The sequence below is a fragment of the Pseudopodoces humilis genome, chromosome 27, assembly GCF_049639895.1.
Source record: "Pseudopodoces humilis isolate 2021_Gansu_Grassland_sample_001 chromosome 27, ASM4963989v1, whole genome shotgun sequence".
Lineage (NCBI taxonomy): Eukaryota > Metazoa > Chordata > Aves > Passeriformes > Paridae > Pseudopodoces > Pseudopodoces humilis.
The window spans coordinates 6,302,472-6,325,107 of record NC_142226.1 but is presented as its reverse complement, the minus strand read 5'-3'; the positions used below and the strand labels follow the sequence as shown (position 1 = coordinate 6,325,107).

Sequence of the window (22,636 nt, the reverse complement as noted above, 5' to 3'; positions counted from 1 at the left end):
GGTACTCACACTTTGAGCATCTCAATGGTGACAGGCAGAGATCTCGTCCTGCCCAGGGTGCCATTGTCTTCTCCAAAACCATCGTTCTCAAAGAGCAGTGAGTGAGCCCTGTGGGACCCCTCGGGAGGTGGGGTGACAGGCAGAGGGCTGGCCAGAGCCTGCTGGATACGAATGTGCAGTGGGATTTGGGGCAGGCGAGGCAGCACGTGGGGTTCACCAAACCCTTGCTCTGCCGTCCTCTTCGACACTTCCATGGACCTGAAGTCTTCAGGAGGCGGAGGAGGAGTCTCCTTGGGCAGATCCAGGGAGTGCAGTGGGTCTAGGACAGGGGTGGAGGCGGGCAGGGCCACACATGCAGGTTCAGGGGGTACATGGGTGGGCAGTGGCGGCGAGGGTGACGGTGGTGGATAAGCTGAGGTCGCGTGCAGTGGAATCGGTGCGGGGCGACTTGCTGTCACTGTCCTGTCACTTGGGGGCTTGGATGTGACAGCCTCTGACATGTTATTAGGCAGGAGGCCTCTCTTCGGGGGGAGAGGAGGGGAAGGCTTGGACAAGGCTGTACCACTGGTCATTACTTGGGAAAGTTCAGCTGAAAATAAAAACCACAAAAGCCACAATGTTTAACGGTATTTTCCAGATAACCTTCACCAATATGGAAAAAGCACAGCAATGCACTCAGAGCCTTGGACTAAGCATTCTCTGGTACTTTTTACTGGAATATCATACCAGAAATAGCCAGGTTGCAAGGCTCTAGTTTGTCCTTCCAGCAGCGAAGGTAAGACTTGGGAGAGCAGCCAAAAACAAGCAGGCTGAGACAGGTTTATGCATCCTGCTGCTTCAGAAAGAGAGAAATGGTACCAGCCCTTGAAAGACAGCACAGAAGGCCTGCTCAGGAATGCAAATATGTGGGTACTTTATGGCGGTATTTACAGCATAAAAGGAATCCAAGACATCCAGACACCCCAGACTCCCCAACACATTAAAGAACTTCTCAAAAAGTTTTTATTAATTAAAAAAATTAAAGACTCAAAGACTCAAAAAGTCAAAGTCTTACTTTTTTGCTCAGAGGCAAAAATCAGCACAGCTGCAGGCATCAATGTCCTGTCCTCCCCCTACTGGTATTCGCCCATCAGACCCAACCCGAGAACACCCCACTGCCAGCAACTCCCCAGGATGAGGTTCTGCTTTAGTCCCTCTGAACTCTGTTCCTTAAGCCCCATATAAACTCATCTGCCACTACAAAGTAACTAGAAAAACTTCCAAAAACACCTAAAGCCTTTAGTCTAAATATTTGCTATTTGATGGAAAAGAGAGGAAGAAATAAAGACATGAAAAATGCCTGCAGCGGGCAGCCACAGGATCCTGAAACCCCACTCTGCTCTTAGGGAAACTGCACAGTAAAGACTGCTCTTGCTTTAGGAGTTTGCAGCTTTTAACATCCATATATCCATGGCTTCCGGGGCTTGCAGAGGCTTTCCCTAAAGCTGTTGAGAGTTGCTGCACATTTCCCTGGAGCGGGTGACAGTGACACATGGATGTCCCCAGAGCAGAGCTGGGGGAATCCGCGGTGCAGACACCACAAGAGGGTGCTGCAAGTGGGAGAGTTTCCCGAGATAAGGCCACATAACTGGAGAGAGGTGGGCACATTTTTGAGATGTTTAGCATTTTTAGACTTTCCCCTTGTAGATTAAAGGCCAGATTGTGCAAAACACAGAGTACCCTCAGCTCCTGCCCAAGAGACTCCAGTGTCTCCTGAGCAGTGCTCCAAGCCTGGCAGGACCAGGCTTGAGGCACCTCTGGGTAAGAGCAAAATTTGAAAGGGAGCGAGGAGCTGGCAGAAGGAAGCTGCTGCTTGAGACTGCTCAGGGAATGAGCATCTTGGGGACAGACTAAGGGGTGACCTGCACAGTAACACCCTCCCCTGCTTTAGGCTGTAACAGGGGCGCAGGACACCCTGGCAGCCAGAGCAGGCACCAAAGACCCATAGAGAGCTCACAAAGCCAATTCCACTCCTGCTGTTCAGCAACACAGTGACAACACAAGGCTCACAAAGCAACACCACAGCTCCATCATGTCAGACCAGAGGGCTGTGGAGCCTCCTCTACAGCTGTGTTCATACCCAGGAGACAAAAGAGAACTGCCTGTTCTCCTCCCCTGCATATCCCAGAGGTGCTCCCAGCCCAGCCCATGCTGTTGGGAAGGGGCAGGATGGCTCACGTTGGATACACTGCTGTTTCCAGGCACATTTTCTGTTCCACAAGTACCTCCTGCAATTAGTGCTGGGGCATTTCAAATGCCACCCTCAGCGTGTGCAAGCAGCTTAAAGAAAACAAGAAAGCATTTCATGGAGTGCTCAAGCATGGTCAGGCTAATCAAGCTGGTCTGGCACATGGGGGTTGTGAATACCATACCAAGGTCACTTGCAAAACCTGCCAGAGCAAGGTGAGACCCAAGCAGAGCAGAGCCATCCATCCACACTGAAAGCAGTGGCCCAGGCTATTTCAGATGGCAACTTGCACATCCAGCACTGTCTCTCAAACCACAGCTGGGTAACACCTCCAGTTTCTGTGATAACAGTGCAGACCTGTCAGACTGTTCTTCCCAGTAACCTCCCTCCTGATCTGTGCCAGCCTCTGCTAACCCTGTCCAAAGAAAAGGTGTCTGTGAAAGAATTGCCTGAAATGCCAAATGCCAGCAGGCCATCACTACATGGAAGTCTTCACAACTCTCAGTGTTGCATCTTTAAGATCCCCAAAACTCCCACAGAGAACAGAGACCAAATTTAACAAACTCTTGCCCAATCTTCTGCTAAGAAAAGTTACAGAGATAAAAAACATTTAATTCTCTAAATGGGAAGAATCTGTTTAAATTACAGTTGAGCTGATTTACCCATGGGACGAGACTCATATGTCAATAGCCCAGGCACAGACCTTAGAGGAGGTACTTGAGCATAACCAGGGAAGTCTGAATTATCCCTGCCAGCTCCTGGTCTCTGCCCTAAGCAGAAACCACATAGCCTGGCAGTGACAGCCATGCCAGTCATTGTTTAGTGTGACGTGGATTTTTTGGGTTTGTCTGTTGGTTTGTTTTGGTTTTTTTTTCCACCAGCAGCTGAAAGAAGGAATTGTCACTAAACACACTCTCACATAGCAAAACCTCATCCACCATTCCCCAATCCCAGCTGAATCCCAGCCCCCAGTGAAGCATCAACATTCAGACACTGTCATAGAGTTGACAGAGAACAGGCAAGCAGGGATTCCTTCCTGCGTGTAGCTGTTGGGAGCAGACTGGATAGCTCACAGCAGAAGACTCCAGTAATTACACTGTTCCCAGAACACACATGTCCTGGCCAGGCACTGGTAGATTTGAGTCCAAACTCGACTGTTTCCAGGGAAGATGAAGATGGTCAGACATTCTGATGCAACTAAAAATCTTCCCTTATGAAGGGAAGAGATTTTCGGAGCAGTGGCTCCAGAACATCTCAGGGTACAAAAACCAGCTTATGGGGTCACTTACCTATTAGTGAGTTGCTGTTTCTGTTGACAGGTTTGGGAGGAGGGACAGGAGGCTGTTTGGCAGGAGCTGAGCTGGTTGTACTGGTGGGAGCAGTAGTGTTGGCACTGGCAGGAGCTGGGAGCAGAGTCCTGGGGGCTGGGGAAGGGGCAGCTGTGGAATTGACTGTCTTTGCTGCCGTGGGGGCTGTGCTGAAGGGGGCAGTTCTTGCAGTGCTGCTGGCAGGTGTTGGATCCCTTGCCTGCACTTCGTTTGCCTCCTGGGAAGTGGAGGGAGGTCTTTTTGGAGGAAGCAGAGGTTGTCTGGGAACATGTGGTTCCTGAGGTGGTTCCAGTTCAGGCCCAGGGTGGCTGCTGGAGGAGCCTGCAAAGGAAGGCAGCTCCGTTTGAGGCATCAGAGGGCCTCCTGAGGGTGGGAAGGATCAGGTGAGAATTCAAAACTGGTTACAGGAGAATGTGAAGCCCTGATTTTGCACACATCTGGTTTCTTACCCTGCCTCTTCTTTGGTTCCTCCACTGGAAGAGGCTTTCTAAGGCTGGATGACTTTGTGGCCTCTTCCTCCTGGCTGGGCAGGTTACAGACCCCGGGACCCCCAATGGGGATGGTGTGGCCATTCTTCAGTGCAGGTGGGTTCAGCTTCTCTGGCTCTTCACCATCTGCAAGGGGATAGAAGGAAAGAGAAGTAAAGAGAAAACACTCAAAAAGCAGGGGAGAGGAGAGGCGGCTGAGCTGACTCAACCACCATGAACCGACACCAACTTCTTTCTGGCTTCTGAAACAGCTGGTCTTCAGTCACCTTCTGCACAGAACAGCACAGCAACCAAACCAGCAGGAGCTAAGAGCCCTTGATTTCATGATCAACAAGTAAATCACACAGCACTGCATGCCATCAAGGGTTTTTCTTCTCCCTGTCCTGCCCTTCCTCCCGTGTTACAGATTAGTGTGCCCAGTGCTGTGCTGCAGTACAAGGAAGTTGTAACTGAAGTCAAAAATCTCCAGCAGCTTTTGTATCCACCCTCCATCAGGGAGCAGTCACCAATTCCCTGCTGCAATGCAGATTCCAACATGAGCCAAGTAATCTACTGCACATGCAATAACAGACCTTCATAAAGTCTTCAGATTAGTGAAGCACCTCTGTTTTCCTTGTTTCTACCCTGAATTTGGCACAAAACTTGCTGCTCAACCCAAAACATAAGCAAGGTAGATTTCCTCACTTTACCTTTGTTTTAATCAGATGTAATGACACAGCTCTGGAATTTGATGTAGCTCACTTTGACTATTTCTGCTTTTACAAATTCTAGCATGGAGGTTCCCAGCGTCAGAAGCAAGTTTTTCCTCCTTTTAGAAAAAAAACCATCCAATCCAACCCATGCTTTTGAGGGTCCTGAAACTCCTAATCCCCATGAGGAAACACTCCACCATTCTCTGTGGACAGGACAAATTTTTGACAGTATTGCTCTCCAAAGAAGATTCAGCATCCACCTCTAAGGGGAAATTGCCCATTTTGACTGATTTTCAACTCAAGAAACCTCGATTAAAAATCTTTTTCAATTCAGTCTGCTATCTCTGAAGGAACTGCAGTGTGTGGCATGCACACCCTCCAGGTGCTAGACCCCAGCACACTATGCTGCTCTGATTTTTGCTAATTAATTCCACTGCCCTCCTCACCTTTCCTCAACCTCTGAAGCCTCCTCTTCCCTAACCTGGTGTTACTCAGAAGCTTCCCAGGATTTCTTTTCCATAAGAAACAGCCTCGCTTCCTGCAAGGAACTGGCAGACAGCACTGCTTCACTCACTCACCGCCCTTCCCTGAAATGCAGCAAGCACAAACAGCAACAGGAGAGAGTTTCCTCCCCAGCCAGGGGTGAAACTCAAGGGATGAGGCAGAGATTTTTATGGCAGCAACTGCCTCTGGTTATCCAAAGTTTTCAACAAGGGAGACAGGAACAGTATGATCCAGCTTTCCTCACCATTCAACCTTGCCTGCCTTTCCCTGGCAGGGAGCTGCAGCTCCTGATGGCCTCTCACACCATCTCAACTTCAGCTCCAGTGGCCTTCTTAAAGGTCAAGAGAATCCAATGCCATGTTCTTTCCTTACTTGAGGCCAGTACTCACATCCAGGAGCTCATAGCCCGATGACTCCCACCCAACAACAGCAAGGCCACCTCTCCTGGCCTCCACTTACACCTCTTACCTCTGCTCCTCTCTTCCTCATCTCAGAAGGTTTCCAGCATCTTTTCCTCCTAAGAACTCACCTACGAAAATTACCTGACCTCATACGAGCAGGTTTTAAAACTGCAAACAAATACAATAGCCCACCCTGGCGTCTTATGACTGCCCAAGTGTACTGAACTCGCAGAGGGATTTAGATAATGCGCCTCTAATCTACCCCTCCTGCCAAAACTGACTGCTCCCTCATGCTAGGGGTTTGCACGTTTTCCAGATTATACCCATCTGCTTCTAAAACCAGAGCAGATGTCTCAAAGAAGAAAATAATTCCACTTCTTAGCCAAGCTTCTGTTACACCTGTACAGTATGGAAGACCTCTGCCTCCTCTGCCCTCTCTAGCTGGAAGTTTGGTACCCAAATTCTTTGATCAGTCTCCCAGTTTCAACCTGCGACCCCCCACCCTTCGGTACCCAGTGAACTCTGCAGAGAGGCACTGATACCCTCGAGTAGGTGTCAGTGGCATCACTTCAGCACAGTTGTGTTAAGACTTTCTATTTTGCTTTCAGTGGCTTGGTCTGAAAACCACTTTTCCACCTCCAGTTTTCCACTTTCTTAGAATGAAACTTGCACTAGGCCAAGGCTGTCTCTGCAGGTCTAAGCCAAAGGCCACACTCCCACCCACAGGAGACAGGGGGCTGCTATCTCCCCACACCTTCCTGCCTCCTCCCTTGGACCCACATCACACAAATCCCAGGGAGGTGACTGGATGGTGATCTGACAACTTATTTTGGCAGTATGAAAAGGGGATAAGACTTCTTAGAGACAGCAGCATAAACTTTAATAATCCTAGTGGTGACTATGACATCATACCATGAAGCATCTCTTGGAAGATATGCCCCTAACCCAAATAGCTCAGAATTCATCCATTTCTGATTCTTCTCCCAACCTGAGCCCCGGGGGCAGCACCTCTCCCACGTGGAACAGCAGGAGATGGTGAGTGACAGTGTGACAGCAGAGGCTGGCAGGACAGCACAAGGCATCTGGAGCAGAACACAGAGAGGGGTAGGATGGGAGGTGACCACAGCACAGCCCTCCCTGCAGGAAGGTGTCCCAGACAGGCATTGCACTTCCTCCCTGGGTAGGCTGCCTTCCTCCCAGGTGGGAAAACAGACAAGAGAGAGCATTGAAAAGGCTAAGGCAGACAGGAATCGTTTCAGCAGAAAATCCTTAAATTTGTCTCCCAAGGGTGAGGTTTGGCTAGAGGAAGATCAGCTACACAGACAGGAGAAGTTCATTTGCAGACTCACCTTGCTCAGGCTCTTCCAACAGAACTCCTCTTTTTACCAGCTCCTCTCTGGGCTTTCGCATAGAAATCTTTCGTTCTAAAACTGATATTAAATTGAAAAAAAACACTCAGGAAACAGGGCAACCTTGAAGTTCAAGAAGATTTTTTTTTTTTAAGAGATTCTCCAGAGGAAATTAAAGGGCTTCAAATTTCACTGGTTTTGCATGGATTAAGAGGAGAGAAGAGGAACTGCACGTTCAGACCTGCATTTCACACTGCACTGCTGATCACAGAGCAAACCCTCCCTCCCCACAGCTACATGGGGAGCTTCCTTAAAAGAAAGAAATTAATCTGTCTGAAACTACAGCACCATGGCAAGGTGTTTCTGGAGAGATTGCAGGTGCTAGCCTGTCACCAAAGTCTTATTTTGGTTCTTATTCGTGTCAGTACTCAGGCTTGTGACAGCAAGCCCTTCTCAGATGGATGGAGGAAGGGACACCCACCAAGCCCCTATTACTTTACCTTCTGAAGTTTCCTTGAATTTGTCACTGCTTTTCTTTTTCCTCCACTTCCAGGGTTTGAAAATCTTGCCAAAGCTTGAGAACTTGCTTTTCCTCTTTGTAGGAGGTGTGGTGTCACCTGACTCCAAAACATCTACCCCCATGCTGGCATCACCTGGGGTGTGATCCACCTCTTCAGCTGCACAGAAAAGAAGAATAAAGAATTACTTCTGTGCTGCAGGTAACAGCTCCCATCTCCCACCCAGCCAGCCCACACTGGGAATGGTGGCACACGTTCACACAAAGAAGGGAACAAGACTCTGTGGCTCCAATGAACCCTCACATTAGCTTTGGGAGACACAAGTGGGCTTCTCAACATAAACAGGGAAAAGGGAAACTGGTGAGGGCCTTCCTGATGAGACAAATATTACAGAATCCCAGAATGGTTAAGGTTGGAAAAGACCTCTGAGGTCATTGAATCCAGACAAATCCCCACCTTGTCATGAGCCCAGAGCACTGAGTGCCACATCCAGCTGTTCCTTGGACACCTCCAGGGATTGGGACACCACCACTGCCCTGGACACACTGTGCCAAGGATTGACAGCTCTTTAAATTAATAAATTCTTCTTGATGTTCAACCTGATCCTCCCCAAGCACACTTGAAGCTGTTTCCTCCTGTTCTGTTCCTTGTTCTCTGGGGGCAGAACCTGACCCCCACCTGGCTGCGTCTGCCTGTCACAGAGCTGGAGAGAGTGAGAAGGTCCCCCTTGAGCCTCCTTTTCTACAGGCTGAATCCCCCCAGCCCCCTCAGCCACATATTAATTGAATTTTGCAGTGTCACAGCTTTGCTGGTGAACCCAAACCACTACCCTACATTTTCTCATCGTCATTTGGAAGCAACTGGTGCTGGACACAAGTCATTACACGAACACAAACATCTTCCAGTCCACTGAGCCGATGTTCACAACTGTCTGCACCCCAAAATCACCAGACCCATTCCAGTAGCTGGATGTGCTAGATTTTCCCCTCGCTGATTTTCCTTCTATAAATAAGGGCAGCAAAGCTGGCCAAGAGCAACAACTCCACAGGAAAGCGACACAATACAGGCCTGTGCTCCACCTACTGCACTGGAGTCTCTGGAGAACAGCACAAGAAGGACACAGAGGTGGGAAGGGACATGTAAAAAAACCAAAACAAAACAAAAAAAACCCACCCCCAACTAAAAAAAAAAAACAAAATCACTTTTGAAGCAGAACCAGAACACAAAACACTAATTTGGGGACTGTTGATCCTGCCTTGCCTGATGTTGCTGTTTTGGGGTATTTGATGGAACACACAAGAGCTCTTACAATGAGCAGAATCTCGCACTGCCTGCAAAAAAATAAATCAGTGTGCACAAGCTAAGTGAAGCCAGCTGGTGCCCACTCCATGACAGGATCTCCAGAGCCAGAATCCCTCAGCTTCAGCACTAGAGACAGGAGCACTGCAGAGCTCCATGGAAAAAATCCTATGGAGAAGAGAGACATCCCCCAGCCCCATCAGGCTGGAGTGTCCTGCTACAAACTGCACTCAGGTGTCTTCCTTTGGAGCCTCCAAGTCTGACACTGTGGGGCTTGGGAGCACAACAGACCTTTTAGTCAACTTCAGACATGCCTGTGTACCGTGCCTGCAGAACAGACAATGCCCCATAGGTAACAGGAAAGTTAACCAAGAATCCCATCTCCTGAGACTAAGAGATCCGGAAAAGAATTTTAGGGGAAAGCTTCACACACAGGACAAAGAGCTAGTAATCTATCTTTGTATCCTACAAACCTCCACTGAGGACACAGGCCCTGATGTGAAGAAGCGGATTCCTGTCAGCAGAGGGAAGACAGGACAGAGGAGGAAAAAAAACCCACCAAAAATGCGCTGTTTGATGCAGCTCTACCTGCAACCCTGCAGCGCTTCCCAGCAGGAGATCCCAGAACGCATGAAGCACCGGCAGCCACAGCCACGGGCTCCTGAGTGCTCTCAGGCCACGGGGCTGGGGACAGGCTACCACTGTGTCAGGACAGACAGACCCCCATCTTCCAGTCTGAGCACAAACGGAATGGAAGGTCACTGAAACGCAGGGGAGAGAACAACAACAGAGGGAAACGGAGAGTGTTTGAGCCACTGTTGTTAGTTGTACTTTTGTTTAAATCAGCCCCATAACAGAAAGTCCCTCACTCTGAACCAGTCAAAAGCTGATGTCAGCCAACATTTGTTTGAAAAAGCAAGATCAATTCAGCATCTGAGATGCTTTTAAATAAAAAAACCAACAACCCTGACTTCATAACAGGAGAGAAATGGGGTAGAAAATAACGTAAAATACGCCATGGCAGCACTGATCTGTGATTTTCCGCAGGGATGGAGGATGGAAGGGGAGGGTGGGGGCTGCAGAAAGGCATTTCAAGCTCCCAGAAACCCAAGAGGAATTGTCTGCATGTTTAGAGGCACTTTCTTCAGAGACCAGAGCATTAGCTCTTGAGCTGTACATGCAATTTTAACAAGCAGTATTCACCGTGCTCAATGGAGCATTCCCAAACTTCACCAGGCAGGCACGAGCACTTGCCAAGCACAGGTTGTAGACAGAATTTGAAGCCCAAGTGTCATCAAAGCCTTTTCCATCGTTTTTCCAAGGAGAGCAACGCTGAAGGCAGCAGTACCAAACTTGCATTATATCCTCCCCTTCCCTAAACTGCTCTGAGGAATGTCACTTATGTGCTGCCTACCACCCAAGATGTCAGAGTGCTGCACTAAGCAAAGTAAGTTATTAAAAGAAAACTCAACCATCAGGTCCAGGGATTAAAGAAGAGCCCTCAGCACCCTGGAATGTCTCCATTTCCAGTTAGAAGTAGAACAACAAGCATTCCCCTGCCACAGTCCCCTCTGAGCAGCCAGGGAGGAGCACAGGACATGAAAGGCTGAAACTGCAGGAGACACACGGTACCTCCAAAGGAGGAGCAGCTAAGAGCAGAGAGGGTGGGGAGAATCCACATGTGACTACTCCTGGCAGCACCTCTTCCAGCAGCTCCTGCAGCCCAAGTCCAGCTGTCAAAGCAAATACCTTCCCAGGGTGGAGTTTCACTGCCAGCACTACAGCCACACAGGTGAACACAGGAGGTTTCACAAGACCTTCACACCAGGAGCAAATCACTTGGTCCTGCCTCTCTTCCTCACTGCTCCCTCGGCTGTGTTACAACTGCTCCTCGGCTCCTGCTGGGACTCAGGTGTTGTCCAACATGGAAGCACTTGGTTTTGCTGGTTTATAATCAGTTCCATGCCCAAAAACAGCCAGGCAAGAGGGTGAGACAGGCACAGTAGAACACAGAACTGTCCAAATCATTTCCACCACCCTTCTGCTCTGTGTAGAATAAAACTTGACATGTTACTAAACATTCTGAGACCATCCAGCCCTCTGCTCACACTGAAGCCAGGAAAGCAATTTCTTCCCTGATCCCCACTGGGTTTCCTTCTGTCCTGTTGTGAGATAGCAGGAGAGCCTGTCCTACCCTTCCTTTTCCCATCCCAAATTACCACAGGGACATAGATATTTAAAGCAGTCTGTTGTGAAGCAATTATGACACTGAGGACTAATGAGCAGGTGGACCAGCAGCTGGAGGTGAGATTTACGGATCTGCATTCAAATAACCTTGTTGTTCAGTGATTGTTCACTTAGATAGCGCTCACACTCCCTCTAAAATGGACCTTCCCTTCCATTCACAGCCCATTTCCAGCTCAAATCTCCAGGAAATAGTGTAGAGAGGATATCTCTTCCCGTGAAGGCAGAGAATCCACCTTGCTGAGGCTGTGCCTCCTCCTGCTCTACTCTGCAAGGTACAGGAGGGTCCTTAAGCTGCTTTGCAATGCAAGGGGAAAACCCTTCCTTATCAAATCAAGCACTGGGAAACCTGGAAGGAACCGCAGTGCAGTGCTAGGGGAATGAACCAGGGCAAGAAAAGAGGAACCGGACTTCGTGGGAAAGGTGGGAAGAATCAGGAATCTCGTGCCTTCAGCCGACCTGGCCCAGCAGCAAGGCTGTGTCCAAGAGACCAGCCTCACCCTCACCATGGTGCCAGGCTGGAAACCCCATTTTAAATACATGGAAAAGGTAAAATGAGGTCACACAGCCCTGGTGGAAGTCAGCAGGGTCCTCATGAGAAGGTCAAGAAATTCCCAGCTGGCAGGTCCCTCCAGTGACTCCATGCCGAAGCAGAGCCTTGTTTAACTCCTCTGGAAGTAGCAGTCCATGCTTTGGAAACGTGACCCTGCAGCTGGGAGAGCCCCAGACCCCACCCTGACAGCTGGATGCTGTGCTTAATGTTCCCACAGAGCCCTGCTTGAGTAAAAATCAGGAATAAATATGCACTGAAACTTCAGCATGTTGCCCGATGCTCCCAGGGTAGATGGCCTGAACACTTGGAGCTCAATCACAATGTGATGCCCCAGCTGCTTCCCAGCCAGAGCCTCCTGCCATTTCAGACCCAAACACTTGAGCTGTTCTGATCTCATTCTATCCAAACAAGCAGGTGAGTTTGAGCTGTTTAAAACAGCGATTCTGTGTTAACCCAAAATGTTTGGACTGAAATAATCTAGGGAAACGTCACAAAATTGGCACAGCCTGAACACACAAGAAGGCAGGAAGCTCCAGCAGTGCCAAGCAGCTTGGGATGCAATTCCCTATTGGTTTGCCTGGCCAGCTGGTCCTTCCAGCCCTCCCCTGCAGACATGCTTTTGCTCAAGTCTTGCAGTTAGATTTCATGCAGAAAAAAACTCTCTTTTTCCTCTGCATGTTGTGGTGTTGAGTGACTCCAGACATTTTTTTTTTCCCCCAGAGGAACCAGAATTTCAGTGGAAGGAGCTAGAGACCCACAGCTGGTCTCTCACACCCTTGGCAAGTGGCTGTGGTGATGTGTCACCTGCTCCCAAAGGTCCTGTCAGGCTTGGGGCTGCCATTCCCATTAAACACGACAAAGCTTTCACTTCCACCACTGCCCTCAGTGGGTCAAACTGGCACAGCCAGGATCCGTGGGGTCAATTAAAAACCCACACATAACCACAGCATGGCCACACACAGGACACCCCAGCTGGCCCTTAAGAACCCCACCCATAAATGTCATGGTTTAATGGTCACACCATGGGCCAGGCAGGAAAAGCCACCATGTGGGCAAGGAGGGTTAATCCCCACCTTCAGGGGTCAAGCACCTAAACTAAGACAACACCTCAGGTACCTGGAGCAGTCCTGTACCTATGGCTCCAGAGGGACCACCAGCCCCGAGCCGGTGCCAAGGCACTGCCACAGGCTTTCTTGTTGCCACCACAGTGTGGCTGCACAGGCTGGAGAGCAACGCAACTCCCTCATTTCCCACCCTGCTGTGTCCAGCAGAGCCAAGAATCAGAGTCAAGAATCAATGAAGCTTCCATGCAAACAGCAACAACTCAAAAAGCAAAGACTCTTTGAGGGAAATGCTGTTAAATGTTTCCAAAACGTACTTTGAGTAAATGTTTCTAAGCTTCCCTGAAACAGCTTTAAAAACTTGGTGTGTGTTTTCCTGAATCATCCAGGGAGGACCTGAATCCCAATCTTAAAGGAATAAAAGGTTGTGGTCACAAAACAGCCTCAAACAGTCCCACATCCCTCGGCTTCCCTGTGTTTTGTACGTTTCTAATCACCATAATCTTCACAGGACTCTCCTTAACAGCATCCTGCCACAGTTAATGCAAGAACCATCTCTTCAAGTTCCAAGATTTAATCAGTAGGAACTGTGAGAGCTGTACCATGAAAAAATACTTCACAGAGAAAATGAGCAGTTGAGGAAACACCAGGTCTGCTGGCCCCAGTCTCCAGAAAGCACTATATCATTACAGCAAGCCCACTTCTCTGGAAATTACCACTGTTCTTGGTGTCTGATGAGAGAAAGAGCCCAAGACTGACCAGGTTGTCTTCTAACAGTGAATAAATCCAAGCAGAAGATGTTGTTAATCTCCACAGTACAAAGACAATTGAAGTTTTACTTTTCCCTTCCACTCTCTCTGTCACTTTATTTTTAGCAGTTCTTGAACAACACTAGCTGGAGTGAACTGGTGGTAGGGGACAGAATCACTGGTTTCATCTGAGCCCTAGAAATGCCTGACAGGATCAAAGTTATAGAAGTGAAAAATAATGAAAATAATAGTCTGTATCTTGAGGGGGCTCTTTGTCTGCCAATGTCAAATTCTTCTCTAAAAATTAGGAAATTCCACTTCACAGATGAGGGTGAACAACTGAGCCCAGGCAGCTAACAGCAAGTGTGAATGAGAGAAAGGCAACAGCGGGATGTGGAAAGTCTCCTCATATCCACAGCCCTCCCAGCCCTAGTGCTGGGAACAGCACCCACGACAGACCTGGAATAACACTGACCCACACACAGTGCTCAGGAAGTGGGGCTGCTCCTGGGGCTTAACAGAGCTGTGTTTTCTCCAGCCTGTTACTGAGATACCTCACAGTGGAGAGGGAAAACAAGCAGGGAGATTATTGCCAAGCCCTTCTTGCCCCAAAACTGCTATAGCTGCCCCAAAAGCTGGGTGACATCAATTCTTGGTGGCTTTGGTCCAGGCTCACTCTCAGGGCTGACTCCTGCCCCACACAGGTGAACTTTCCCACCGGCCAAGTGCTTTGCAAAGGTAGCATCCCTGAATCCGCGCCAGCCAGAGGCTGTCCCTTAAAACCGGGCAGCTTGGAGCCCGTCTCACGATCAGAGAACATGCTGCACAGTGACTGCACGTGAAGAGAAGGGAAGGAAATGGAGTTACTTCTCTGGTTTCTGTCCCAGCTGGGCGCAGGTTACACAAGTTCCACATTCCACTCCTCCCAGCTGCTCCGTTTCACCTGCAGCGCTGCCCTGCCTCCCCTGCCCTCCAATACTCACCACAAGCACCTGGCTTTACCGGGCTGGAGAAGTGCGGCTGCCCCATGAGATTCTGTCCAGAGCAGCTCTCCGGGAGGAGGTGGGAGGGGAAGAGAGGAAAAGTCTGCGCTGGGAACACTTCAAGCCTTGGAACAATAAATCCACACTTGGGACGAGGACAGAGCCGGCGCGCTGTCAGGCCGATGGGGCAGCACAGGTCCTGCTCTCCCCGGCCCCCATGGCTGGGCACCGAGCCCCACAGATCCGTGTCCGTGCCAGCTCCCTGCACGCAGGAATGCCTGTCATTCCACAGCCGAGCTCAGGAAGGGGAGGAGACAGCCGACATCCAGCCACTTAGCTGCACAATCCAAATTATCAACACCCCTCGCTCCTTCCTCGCACCCAGTTCAGCCAGAGCACAGAAAAGCTGAGAGCGAGGGGAGCAGAGTGCTCTTCTCAGGGATGGGCTTGGAGAATCCACACACGGGATTTCACCTCCCTGAATGGGACCGAGGAATTTACAGCCCACCTGTGCCAGCTAAACACAAACGAAGGCAGTCGGGGATGAGACAGCCGTTCTCTAAGTGCTGTGGGAGCTGCATTACCCCCAAGCAAAGGGAATTTCAAACACAGCCTGAGCTGATATGCATCTAGCCAAATATATAATAAAAATACAATTTCATGCAATTCCCCTCTCCACTAAAGTTACCAGGAAGCGTGTCTTCTCACGTAATTTAAATTTAACAATGGAAAATTTAAATTTAACAAGGTAAGTAAAAGTTTAGTTTCTATCCATGTGTCACAGCTTGATGGTTAAGGTAACAAACATCCCCCTCAGCCATCTGCCTCACAAGAAAAGCTCTCCAAAGTTTAAATATGTCCATTTGGACTGCTTAATTTATCATTAAAATTTGGGTTAGGACTTCTGTGAACCTACGGCTCGTTTTCCCCGTACACCCTACAACAGAGGAGAAGGAAAATCTTTAAGCATCCAGAAGCTTAACCTTAGTTGCGGGAAAAAGGAAAGCAGTTTTCAAAAAAATACAGGAATTTGCTGCAGCATAAAAGGGATTAAAATCAGGAACCTGACCCCATGTGACACGTCTAGGTTAGCTTTTCTCCAGTGCAGGAGAAGTTTTAAACAACAGGATCTGCTGCAGCGCTCAGCGCCCCTGTCCTTGTCGGGTCAGCAAGAGGAGGACTCCAGTATCACTGGATACCACCCAGGCAGCAATGCCAACAGGAAAATCTTCTTTTCTGGGGAACAACCAGACCCAAGACTGTCGATTTAGGCTGGTGCAGCTGGGAATAATCAGTGCTGCGCACTGCCCAGAGAAAACGCCGTGGGATTGCTGCTCCCAGCCACATGGATGGGGGGAAGCAGTGCTACAAAAACATCCCCCAAAACAGGGCAAGGGGTAGCTCAGCTCCACCTCTGAGAGGAAAGGTGCAAATTCTGTCCCAGAAAACAGAATGCCAAAACATATTCCTGCCTCAACTGCAGCCTGAGGTCAGAGATGAGAGCAGCTCCTAAGAAACCATCTGCTTTCAGAGGGCTTTGTTTCACCACTGGGGATAAGTACAGGACAAAGCAACCTGCCCGAGTCCCCCTGGGCATCCAGGATAAAGGAAAACCCACATTTCAAGCAAGGAAGTGCAATAAATGGCAAAAATTCCCATAATAATGAGAAAGGCAATCTGACTTTGCTGCACAGCAACCAGAAGAAACCAGAGCAACTGTTTCACTCCTCAGGGACAGGTGACAACTTTTTTGAGATGAAAAACTTGGAATAGCAAAGAACTTTCTAAAGGAGAGCAAAATGGGAAACAGCTGATTGCCCCTTCACATTTCCTTTTAAAATATACTAACGAAGAACCGCCAGTTACATGTAATTTTTCTGTGATTTAAGGAGAGGCAGATATCTGAAATAAAAAAAGACAGGCAGTAAACACTCAAACATGGGGTACATGGCCTTCTTCCGAAGTTTCATTTCCTCTCCATCCAGCCCAGCATCCCATTAAACCCCTGGCATTTCCATGTTAATAATCTGTTTATATACATTGTAAAAGAAACTCTTCTGGATTGTTTCCCTTTAAAATCTAATGAAAGCCATAATGAGCCCAATATTAACTCCTCCAATAAAGCCAGTGTTGTTCACATTTCAGTTCACACCGACATGAAATGCTACATTCACCCACGGTGACTCAAACATTTGTGTTCCATGATTCAGCCACAAGAACATTAAAAAGGACTCTGGCATTATCCCATCCCTGCCAGTGGAGCTATTTAAAACCAGCGATACTGGGCGTTTTCCTTCAGAGCTCATCACCAGAGAGTCAGCAGGAGCTACAGGGCCCCTGAGGCTCTTCCACTGCGGGAGATGCACCTCCGAAATCCTCACGCAGGGACCACCTCACTAGGAGGAAAAAGCGGCAGCACCACAACTCTGGATGTGTTTCATCGAATCATGGAATGGTTTGGGTTGGAAGGGACCTTAAAGTCTATCTCATTCCACCCCCTGCCATGGGCAGGGAGACCTTCCACTCGAGCAGTTTACTCCAAGCCCTGTCTAACCTGGCCTGGTGGAACACTTCCAGGGAGAGGCAGTCACAGCCTCTCTGGGAAATCCATTCCACCCCCTCACCACTCTCACAGGGAAGCAGTTCTCCCCCGTATCCCATCCAACTCTACTCTCTGTCACTTTGAAGCCACTGTCCCTTGTCCTGTCACTCCAGGCCCTTGTAAATGGTCTCTCTCCACCTCTGCTTCAGGTACTGAAAGGCCACAATTGGGTCATCCCAGAGCTTCTCTCCTCCTTCTCTCTGAACAAGCTCAGCTCCCTCAGCCTTTCCTCACAGGAGAGGTGTTCCAGCCATCTAATCAGCTTGGTTTCACCACAGTGTTTGTTTTCAGCTTTGGAAGAACAAGAACATGAGAAAAATCTTATATGCACACCTAACAGCTCTGGCTGCCTAGAGAGATGAACCTTTCTGGGCTCCGACGCCGAGCGTGCTGGAGGAGCCACTAACGAGGGCAGCAGAGCAGGGGGGACAGGCAGCAGACGCCAAGGAGTCACCCTGAAAAAATGAACACAATGTGACGCTCTTCCTTTCTCCTCACATGGAATGAAAAGCTGGTCTGGAAGTGGAAAATGGGTTATTTATAAGGCAGCTGGCATCACATTGTTTGGGTCCTGCAGACTTTGATGGTTCAGATGAGACAAATGGGAACTAACTGCTCCTACCCCACATGACTTCCTTCACACTTCCTTTCCAAGAGGGAAACTCCTATTTCCCAGAGCACTCCAGAGTCCCCACCAGTTAGTCAGCACAGTGCTCCACCTCAGACAGCAAAGGGCAGCGGGTCCAGCACGCCAGGGACTTGATGCCACCAGCTGTGTGCTGGTGTCAGGGAAGGTGAGCATGCCGTGTCCCACAGCAGTCCAGATGTTGACCACGATGGAGCACAGCCAGAGGAAGAGGCTGCTGTGCCAAGGAGCTGACTGACAGCGCTTCCAGCCCCACCTTTGGGAAGGTGAGGCCATGCTCCTGGAAAGCCCTGTGGCCACAGCAGGTGGCTGTAACACAAGGAATCACTTCATTGTCACAGGGAATGGGCTTAAAAAATTGTAAATTAAACGGGGCTTTGGGCCCAGAGGAGTTTAAGGCAAAAATATCCCCCAGCCTTGTTTACCAGGGGAAATACAACTTCCATTGGAAGCAAGTTTTAGCCAGAACTAGAAAAGTCTCACCATCAATACCTCCTCACCACTCCCTGCAATTACAAAACAGGCCAAGTATTTTCTTGTTTACTAGTGAGGGAATGCTGAGGAATGTCATCTTGACAAAATTAAAGATTCAGTCACATCTTGGCTAACTTGACTAACCCTAATTTGATCACTATGTTGATTCATGGCTTTGCCATCTCGAGGCAAGGGAAACTCCAAAGCTGATGAACAACTTTTTGGAGCACCTTGAAGCAGCATTAAAAGAAAGTCTGGTCAGAAGCCAAAGGAAGCACACATATAGGATACATTCCAGCAAAGCATCAGGCATTAGAAAAGCATCAGCATGTTCCCAACAGGGAAGCATTAAGAGGCAGGATACCCATCTGCCACTTCCAGTTACATTATTAGGAACACATTAAACAAAAACATGGAGGAGAAAATTACATTAATTATTGCATTGTTTAGAGAAGAAACAGGAATGGCATTTAGCTTAACTCTTGTTTAACCCTCTCCTGTAGCAAAAACTCAAGATACTCAGAGAAAAATGTATAAACTGACATCACCTGAGGCTCGCCACTTCAAAACACAGGGATGAAAAAGTCAAAATATATTTCCCCCCTTCCAAAGCACTGTCCAGCACGAGCTTTTAGGGCTGGCCCAGCACAGCACACAGTGCTCTTCCCAGGCAAGTGGCTGCTGCACAGTTACATCCATCACAAACCGCTTTACAGGACAAACATAACTCGTAAGACTTTACAGCTTTGTGCAGACATTATCCAACATAAACAAGTCCTCCAGCAAAGTACATCTATGCCACTTATAAAACCAATGGGACAAACTCTTAAGCATAACACTGGAAACTGCAAGCTAACAGCAAGAATATCAGTAAACATGAAACCTCTAAATTCAGATTAAATTGCAATTAAACCTATATTTAAACCTAAATTAGTCTTCAGTGTATAGGTCAAGGTTCACAGAATCATGATCCCAAATTTCTCTTCCTACCTCTAATCCTTCAAGATGTCAAACTTCAGCTGCAAGCCTCTCTGCCCACAAAGTAACTGAAAAAGGCAGCAAGATTTCTCTGTAGAAGTTGTTTCCTCTTTTAAGCCTTTCACAAAAGTCTCAGTAAATGCATTTGCTCTTCATACCCAAAGCTGAAACTGCAGCAAAAACACCTTTGCTCTGCCAACCCAATGGGCTTGCAGCAGCTGCACCGCACCAATAATCCAAATTATCCTTCAACACCTCCAGCTCTCCAGTCTGAAGTAACATTTTTTTCCAAATTACTGCACAAGACAGGCAGTGCCAGGGTATCCTACCGCCCCTCACTTGCCTGGCTCTGCTCAGGGAGACTTACAAAAGCGCCTTGGTTTAGTTTTTGGGGAACACCCAATTTCCCCACCGCACCTGCTCTGCTTTAATTATTGACTAGGCGAGGAACTCCTGATTAAAATGCAAGGCAAGTCTGGCACACAACCTCAGCTTCTGATCATCTCCTGCAGATACAGTTGGAAGAGAAACCCAAATTCCCTGCCACAATTCAGGAATTAAAAGAAAGGGTGGATCAGTTTCAGTTGGGGCACTTAAATTTAGCAAAGAAAATACTTTTTGTACCCTTGCAACTGAAAGGTCTCATAAAATTTGAAATCTTAAACCACAGCTTTAGGTTCACACACAGAGAGAAGGTTTAAAAGCTTCCTTTCAATTGTACTGTGTTTTTATAAGCCATTTCTGCCAGAGTAAATCTAACAGGTAATTACAGGTCTGACCTCCTTCTATTGCACAAATATGCCTTTGGAAACAATGTGGATAAATATTTGCCCAATACAAGAAGACAACTCCAAGAGGAACCATTCCAGTTTATCAACTCTGTGATTCATGTTGATACACGCTTTATTCTCTATTTAAAGAACAAGATAACGCTTGTGAAGAGCATCTGCCCAAATCACGTTTCATAGATCTACCATGGGCCACCCTAAACAGTGGCATGGCCAGACCTCAGGTCACACCCAGACAAGAGCCATCAGCACGACACAGAGTGAACCTCAACTCCAAATACTGACCCTTGCTCAACCACCAAGGTATCTCTGAGCAGCAGCAAGGCTGAAGATGGGAACATGACGAGTACAACATTGCTGCTAATGTGAATAAAGCAGTGCTGGGGTTGTGCTGTGTAACATCCTGTTCTTCCCCTTTGGAACTGGGGAGAGAATTATGGAAGCCCAAAGGGGCTGAAAACAAAATAAGAGGACTCCACCTTGTCCCCTTAGGGTTATCCTGAAATCCCAATCCCAGATGCTCCTGGTTTTTGCCAGTACCAAGAGAACTTGGGAAAACAAGGTGGTGGCAGCCACAGGCACCAAGAGCCATCCAGGAAGAAGGCACAAAAATCAGACAGGATGACTGTGTCCCAAACCATACAGACCTTGGGTCCCCCAAACCAAACGCTGTTTACGCATCACACTGACTCACACAGTGCAGGGACAATGCCATGGAAATTGTTTACAGTGTCAAGGTCGTTTCATATAATTAAAGGAAACGTCAAGAGATGAGATAACACCAACAGTTCTGAAGGTACAGCTAATCCTAACCTTGTAGAAAGCTATTTCTCCCTGAGTTGGTCCCCCTCTTGCAGAAATAACCCTTCACACATTCCCAGATTCCTCATTTCATCTCATTCCCTTCATCCTGTGTCTGTAGAGCACCGGCAGCAGCCTTATTTAGGCGTAAGCAGCACCACACCAAAACAGTAGCTGAAGATCGTTTGCAAGACTCAAATAATGCTCCCCTCTCCCCTGTCTTGGCAGGGCTGGACATGGGGCTGCTGTTGGAGCACTGCCACAGGCACTGCTGCCAGCAGGAAATGGGGTTCAGTTCACAGAATCACAGAAGAGTTGGGGCTGGAAGGGACCTCTGGAGATGTCCCAGTCCAGCTGCCTGCCCAGGCAGGGTCACCTGGAGCAGGTGGCACAGGAACACGTCCAGGTGGGTTTGGCACGGATCCAGAGAGGGAGACTCCAGCCTCTCCCTGGGCAGCTGCTCCAGGGCTCTGCCACCCTCAGGGAAAGAAGTTTTTCCTCATGTTGAGGTGGAACTTGTGTTTTAGTTTATGGCTGTGGCTCCTTGTCCTGTCCCCGGGCACCACTCTGATACTCCTCAGAAATACTTCATGGACTCACAGAATGTTAAGGGGTTGGAATGGACCTCAGAGATCATCTAGTCCCAATCCCCTGCCCTGGGCAGGACCACCTCCCACTGTCCCAGGTTGTACATTGATAGGATCCCCTCTCAGCCTTCTCTTCTCCAGACTAACCAGGCTCAGCTCCTGCAGTCTCTGCTCACCAGAGAGATGCTCCAGGCCACTTACCTCTATGGCCCTCCCCAGCAGCTTCTTGTCTGTCTTACACTGTGAAGACCAGAACCAAATACAATGAATTAAAGCAGGGCAGCAAGAGCTGTGAGCACAGCCCAGCACAGCCACCATCACCATCAAGGAGGGGCTCAAACAGCAGCTCAAACCCTCCTGCTGGAACGGCCCAGAGCTCAGCAAGAATGAGCTCCTCAAATATTTACTCGCCCTCCTAGAAAAATTCTGCAGAATTATACGACAGGACTATTTCAAGTATGTCAGCTAGCAAGCTCCCAGCCAGCCTAACGGGAGCTGCAGTCCCACCTTCACTCAGATCCGGATAACCACACACCAGAAGGATGGACAGAGGAGAATTCACCCCGTTCCTGCCCAGGGCAGTCTTTGAGAACCTCACACCTGAGTTAAACACCTTGAGATACAGGCTGGGAACAAAGAATGATGTGATGGCAGAGATCAGGCAGCCAAAGAGCTCCACTCTACATCCCATGGCTCTGTGAGGCACTTCCTAATGCTCAAAAACAGAACGCTGCTGACTAGGGAGAAAGTTCTTACAGGTATCAGTAAAAACTCCCCACTGTGGTATCCACCAAAATCTACCTCCTCAAAATCCAGAATATGTCAGACTGAGCAGCACCAAAACTCAAGTTCAAAGGTTTTCAGCTTGCAGGAATAATGAGCAAGATATAGAAGAAATTCAAAGATAAGTCACTGAGAAAATCAGTGGAAAACATCTCAACTAATTTATCAAAGGTCTGTGCCTCCTCCATATTCCAGGAATGAAAAGTGGCTCCAATACGCAGAAGAATATGCTTCCAGATTTATAGCAAGGATACCTTAGAGCAAGTGTGTGGCATGCAAAAATTATGGTGTATAAACACAAATATTAAACTGTTTCTCTGTGCACTTTGGGTTTGAAAACAACCCAAAAGTTCATTTCCTTTGAAATCAGGAATTTTTTCTTCTGCTGAATTCCCATGTCAAAAAGCTTGTAGAAAGTGCTGACTCCTTTGCTGTGAGAATTATCCCCTGAGGTCCCTAGAATTACAGGCTAGTGCTATGCCATCTAAACCTGTCACCTTATCAACAGCAGGGCTGGCTGGCCTCTGGGCACTTAAACTGGTCCAAAATCCCAGGTGGCCCCTCAGCTACACCAGCCCCCA

At 48.5% G+C, this 22,636-nt stretch overlaps 1 protein-coding gene across 7 annotated transcripts in view; it reads right to left on the bottom strand.

The window, feature by feature from the left end:
- PHACTR4 (phosphatase and actin regulator 4) overlaps positions 1 to 22,636 on the bottom strand; it is a 64,278-nt gene that overhangs the window by 6,267 nt on the left and 35,375 nt on the right. For 5 of the 7 annotated variants that reach the window (XM_014258502.2, XM_014258503.2, XM_014258506.2 and 2 more), the window contains 5 exons: positions 7,490 to 7,666; positions 6,990 to 7,070; positions 4,005 to 4,169; positions 3,517 to 3,918; positions 10 to 589 (listed from right to left, as the gene is read on the bottom strand). In XM_014258502.2, the coding sequence (XP_014113977.2) occupies positions 10 to 589; positions 3,517 to 3,918; positions 4,005 to 4,169; positions 6,990 to 7,070; positions 7,490 to 7,666 (1,405 nt within the window). Of the gene's footprint in view, positions 1 to 9; positions 590 to 3,516; positions 3,919 to 4,004; positions 4,170 to 6,989; positions 7,071 to 7,489; positions 7,667 to 14,396; positions 14,668 to 22,636 lie in introns of those variants that run through there. The other 2 variants (XM_014258500.2, XM_005529792.3) reach the window with 2 other exon arrangements.